The 5537-nt window shown below is 36.6% G+C and overlaps 1 protein-coding gene across 1 annotated transcript; it reads right to left on the bottom strand.

Annotated features, from left to right (window-relative positions):
- Positions 1-3150: 3150 nt before the first annotated feature.
- On the bottom strand, positions 3151-4854 carry LOC113733699 (desiccation-related protein PCC13-62-like). The gene is made up of 3 exons (XM_027259894.2): positions 4492-4854; positions 4108-4333; positions 3151-3718 (listed from the first exon to the last, which is right to left on the bottom strand). Exons 1-3 carry the CDS (start codon positions 4815-4817, stop codon positions 3347-3349), a joined length of 924 nt encoding a protein of 307 aa, XP_027115695.1. The 5' UTR covers positions 4818-4854; the 3' UTR covers positions 3151-3346.
- Positions 4855-5537: the final 683 nt, after the last annotated feature.

Below are 5537 nucleotides of genomic sequence, written 5' to 3'. Positions count from 1 at the left end.
ACTAAAGTAATTCTTGAAAAATTTCACTAGTTTTATACTCAAAACTTGGAACGTTTAGCTTTGACATTTACTAAGAAAATGAGTGGAGTTTTGGATGAGTTTTGACTCCATTAGTTTGGAAAATGTGACGTTCTTTATATTCTAACTTTTGGACATGAGATTAAAAGTTTTGGGAGATGGAAACTATCTACCTTTTTCTTGATTTTTGTGCCGAAAGTAAATATGGTACTTTCTTTTGAAATTGAGATTTCTTATCACGACTTGAATCAGAAACACCCTTTGAATTCTATTTGAGCATTATTTCAATGATTTAGCCAGAAAAGCTCCTTTAACTTGACTCGACTTGTGACCTTGAGAGTGGATAGCGAGAAAATGTTTTTCTTTATAACCTTGGATGAGTACCTAGGTAATCATGATTGTACATGTCTCAGGTTGTCACGAGGACGCCGAAGAGCTCATCTGACTTCTCGCTTTGCTCTTGTTTTACCTTGATTTTTGGTGAGTGTCAAGTGCATGTTTAATATTACTATGATTGAATTGCTATTTATACAAGTGCTATATGATATATGAACTTGCCGAGACGAGGGTGTACTTTACGGCCCTCGTCCTCTCTCTCACCTGATTACATGATACTTATTAACTGAATATATATGACTTGCATTTGTACATGAACATGTTTAACGCGTGAGCACTGAGCGAAAGCATATACCACACCTTATTCAGGTGGGAAGTGCCTCTCATACCTACTCAGCGCTATAATCGATTCTCTGAGTGGAAGCGTGTACCACACCCTATTCGAGTGGGAGGTGCCTCTCATACTGACTTAGAGCCATAAACAATTTTAAGTCGATTGGAACGATGTCTCATCGACCACTTATACTTCTGGAGACACCCCAACCCATTGGCTAACCTCGTAACTCGAACTAGCAAGGGTTTGGTCGAGAAGCTTGGTGAACCATGGAAAATTTATAGCTTGATCTTTTGAGATCTCGCTTGGCATACTCGAATAGTATCTCCACCTCATGCGTGTTTGGTTCTGGATTCGAGAGGGTGTTATGTTGGATAAAGGAAGTAAGTGGAGCACTACGGTCATGTTACTACTTGAGTTAATGGAGAGTCAACCTCAAATGGCTTGAAACGGTCGAGACGTGGAAATAGCTCCTGAGCGTTCCTGTATCCTTCCTTGTGTGTTTTCTATTTGTGCATTTAAATGAAAGTTCATGTTAAAGATGCTTTCAAACATGCTATTCAATTATTTGGTCCTAGCTTGCTTGCTTGTTTTCTTGGCCTCCCTGAGCGTTAGCTCATCCCTTTAAGTTTGTTTTCTTTAACAGGCTTTGGAGTTGGAAATTGGAGGTTCTAGACTAGCGACTTTTGGTGGAAGCTAGTATACCTTTTGTATGTTATTGGAGATTCTAAAGTGTAAATTTTGTTATACTTGGGAATTGTAGATTGTATTTGTAAATGGTATACTTGGGAGTTTTGGACTTGTATATTCGAAGTACTTCTTAATTAAGTTGATGGTTGATTTGTGATCCTGTATTAAACTTGAATGAGTGCGTGAGTCCTGACGAGAGTTGGGCAGGCGTTCCGCTGATACTCTAGGATTCGCCATAGGAAGAGGTGGGGACGTCACACTAATCAACAATGTTCTACTCCTTTTAGGCATGATAACCTTCTGGCTTGCAATGCTCAAGGATGTCATCACCAAATCAGTTTAGCTTGTTGTGTGGACGTCTTAAACGAGATAATCATACACCCGAGTTCAACGCCCTCAAGACTCTAAAGACATTAAAAATGCTAAAGACGAAGATTTTAGCTATGTTATGTTTCCAAATTTTTCTATCCCAAATCACTTCAGATCTAGAGTATAGTATGTTATTAGCAAATACTTCAATTACTAATCTTTTTCACATATATATATATATATAGTAAACATATCGAATTTTTATTTCTTTGAAACCTGAACTCTAGAATCAATGACAGTTTCTTACAGCTTGTGATTTACTGCTTCCTTCTCCAAAATTTATTTGCCAAAATACATACGAACATGGACATTAAAACACTTAATTTAAGATTCTAGCAAACCAAATCTGGGCAACGTCATGCATTTGCTTGAGGCCCCAATTTAACAAAAATATTAACAGCTAGGTAGCAGACAAAATTGTGCAGACAATAAACTTACACATCAGGAACACATGTCCAAACCTTAGCCCATGCAAAATTACCACCTCAAATAAAAAACTTTGTAAACTATTGTAAATAGAATAAATCAGTATACTTTTCACTTCGGTTACAAATAGAGTAGTTTTCAAGCAATGAGTCAGCTTCTTTGATGCCAAACTGTCCCAATGCCAGAGCAACCTGATACGCAAGTATGAGACCCGAAATTAATCTCGCATATTGGAAGTGAGAAGGAAGGCATTGATATGTTAAGTCTAAATCAACATGTTACTTAGTAACTTGGATTAACTATTTTGAATCAATAATTTTGTTCAAAGTTATTTGGGTCAACTCATAAATTCGAAATTTTACAATTGATATCTAAGCAAATCTCACATAGTTTCTTTATAAGTTGAACCTGGACCAAATAATGTCATGATTCCGAATATGCAAAAAAGTGGAAGGCACTATGTGCCACATTTAACGAGAAGAGCCACCTTTAAAACTTGCGAGAATAAGTGCTATTAATGCAAAAACTCCAAACCAATATCCCACATCGGAAGTGGGACCCAAGACTTTAAACCAAGTATCAGGGACCGCCTCAGCTCATATTTAGTAAGTAGCTTGGTAAGCAAAAGTCAAATCTGATTCAGCATTACAATATATGTTTAAAGTTACAGTGGAAAGAAACTTTTTGGGATGTTCACAAATTACTAATACATTCAAATTAAACTGAAACAAACTAGTTGATCATCGATAACCATAAGAAAAATAATAGACTCAACAGCAGTTCTGATCAAAACATTCAAGTTTGATAATGCCTCGGTTTATCATTAGGATGACTAAAAAGAAGACATGGAAATTTTTCTTTTTCAGTATTTTTATCATCTTTATGCCTCAATTTTTAGATCATAAATATAGATTGACAACCATAAGGTGCATCGTCATTGAATAATATTTTGAAGTAGCTTTGGTAATCCAAAACACTAATAACAAGCCAAATCTTATTCAATATCACAATATATCCTTAGAAATTACAGTGGAAAGAAACTTTTTTGGGATGTTGATAAATTACTAATACATTGATAGTTCAACTAAAAAGAACTACTTGATCATCAATACCATAAGAAAAATACTAGACACAGCAGTTCTAATCGTCAATTCAAGTTCAATAATGCCTCATTCAATCTAAGATGTGACTGGCTATTCGACCTTCAGCTCCTTTGGGGTAAAATCCACCAGGTTTACTCTCATTCCCACTTCCATACACAATTCGTAGAATTTCCTCTGGTGTTCGACCAAATGAAAGGGAGTCTTTGTCACCAGCAAGAACATTGCCCGAAATTCTTCCTTCTGCACCTTCACTTGGCTTCACCATTATCCCTTCATCTTTCAGCCCCGCATGTCCGAGTTTGTTCCTTAGGTTTGATATACGGTCAGTGAATTCTGCCACTGTTATCCCATATGGCTTTACCTGCACATATGCCTTCTCGAATAGTAATGCTCTAATCACTGCATCTTGGCCTGATTCCACACCGAGAAGCCCCGCTACTAGCTGAAATTAATCAATGCACCACACAAAAAAAAATTGTAACATAATCCCGCAATTGTAATCTTATAAATAGATCTTGTCTAGAGATTGTAATCTTATAGACAGATCTTGTCTCAGAGATTGTAATCTTACAAACAAAAAGTATCAAAATTGTACGAGAAAAAAAGTAATTTAGGGGTAAAGCATTGTTTCGGTGCTGGCCCTGAAAGCGGTACCGAATCATGCAAACTCGAAGTACTAGATACCAAGTGGTAAAACATTACTTTTAGTTGGTTAGGTCTTAATCGGGTATAAAACTGAAGTTTCTAAGCTCTTTCGGGTTAATGTTGCCATTAAAATATAAACAAAGAAGGGAAAAAATATGCTTAGATTGTTGTAATTTTGTAACATACTCTTTTCGCAGCAGGACTTTGGAGGTTTGGATTTGCTCCGACATAACCAGTGAGTCCAACGTAAGGAATAACATAGGATGCAATGAGATAGTTGATGTCATTAGCATAAGGATCAAAAGGTGGCTTCAAGGTTCTCCCGAATGCACTGTTAATCACAGTTGCAAATGATTCTGAGCTTATGTTCAGCAGAGGCCTTGGAAATCCAGGCACGGTACTTTTAATTGCCCTGTTTGAAGTACAAAATTTATCAAGATCTGTCCAAATGATTGATGATGGTTCTCAGCGACGAAACCTTTTATATTATTTCCCTCTCCACTGGACTAAATGAAGAAAAAATACATGATTCAAATTTTTTATGTACTGATCAACTAGTAATTAAATTACCTCAGATGTCCAACTTCTTGGAATGCGAATTGCTCAACAACATCTCTAACGAAAGGACTCAGTTTGGCAATCTTAGCACCAATAGGTTCGGGACCGTTTCCAGTTAGCTCAGGAGCTACGTTGTCCAATCCGTAGCCCAGAGAACCCCATAAGAAGAACTCAGCTTCCAAGTACTCCAAATTCAGTGGAAATTCCAAGAGATCGACATCTGACTGTGGAATTCCCCACTTATTGCTGGCAAAAGAGCTAGGAAGAAGGATAAGGATGATGGACAAGGAAAGCATCAAGACAAGAGAATTAAAAGCGTTGGAACTGAATAATGCCATGGCTCAATAACTTGGCACTAGCTAGCTTGGAAGAAGTGTTAGAACCTTTGCTATGTATATATATTTTTATAAGCGGCAAAATATACCTAACTCAGTTGTTGTCGATTTGCAAGAAGTTTGTGTAAGCGGCAAAAATGTATGTTAGTAATTTTGGACTTTGCATGAAATTCCTCTAAGTATTGTGTAAGATAAGATGTCACTGAAATGACATTTGGCAAGATTGGAAGTCAAAACTTGTGTGCCATGCTAATTTTTTAATTCATATCATTAAGAGACCGAATAAGCCACACCCTTTAGAAGCGGGCGGGGCCTCACAAGTTCCATAGTGAGTAATTTGAGGATAAATTAGTAATTTGCAGTGTAATTGAAAATAGTTACACCAAATAATGATTAATCAATAGTACTTGATTTACATTCAAATTCAAATTTTTGCACAAACTCTAACTTTGAATATCTCTAATGATTTACACCAAAATCTTACTAATTTATATTAGGAACAAATTTGTGTAAGACATAACTTATTAGGTCCTAAATACCTTTCTTGACCAGGGGTGTTGGCGAGCTAAACCGATCGCTAGTAACTTGTGAATGGCTTGGTGAAACACTCGGCTCAAAATCGGTCAAACCGTGTTCGAATTTGAGTTCGAACTATTTATACCGTGTAACGAGTCGAGTCCGAGTATCAATAAATACTATTTAAGTGCTTGACAAACTTAATCA

The sequence above is a fragment of the Coffea arabica genome, chromosome 3c, assembly GCF_036785885.1.
Source record: "Coffea arabica cultivar ET-39 chromosome 3c, Coffea Arabica ET-39 HiFi, whole genome shotgun sequence".
Classification (NCBI taxonomy): Eukaryota; Viridiplantae; Streptophyta; class Magnoliopsida; order Gentianales; family Rubiaceae; genus Coffea; species Coffea arabica.
This window is presented reverse-complemented; position numbering and strand designations above follow the sequence as displayed.

Coding starts and splice junctions, on each gene's coding strand:
- LOC113733699 (XM_027259894.2), bottom strand. CDS start 4,817: ATGGCATTATTCAGTTCCAACGCTTTTAATTCTCTTGTCTTGATGCTT. Junction 4,334..4,491: donor CAAGAAGTTGGACATCTGAG/GTAATTTAATTA, acceptor TACTTCAAACAG/GGCAATTAAAAGTACCGTGC. Junction 3,719..4,107: donor AAAGTCCTGCTGCGAAAAGA/GTATGTTACAAA, acceptor GATTAATTTCAG/CTAGTAGCGGGGCTTCTCGG.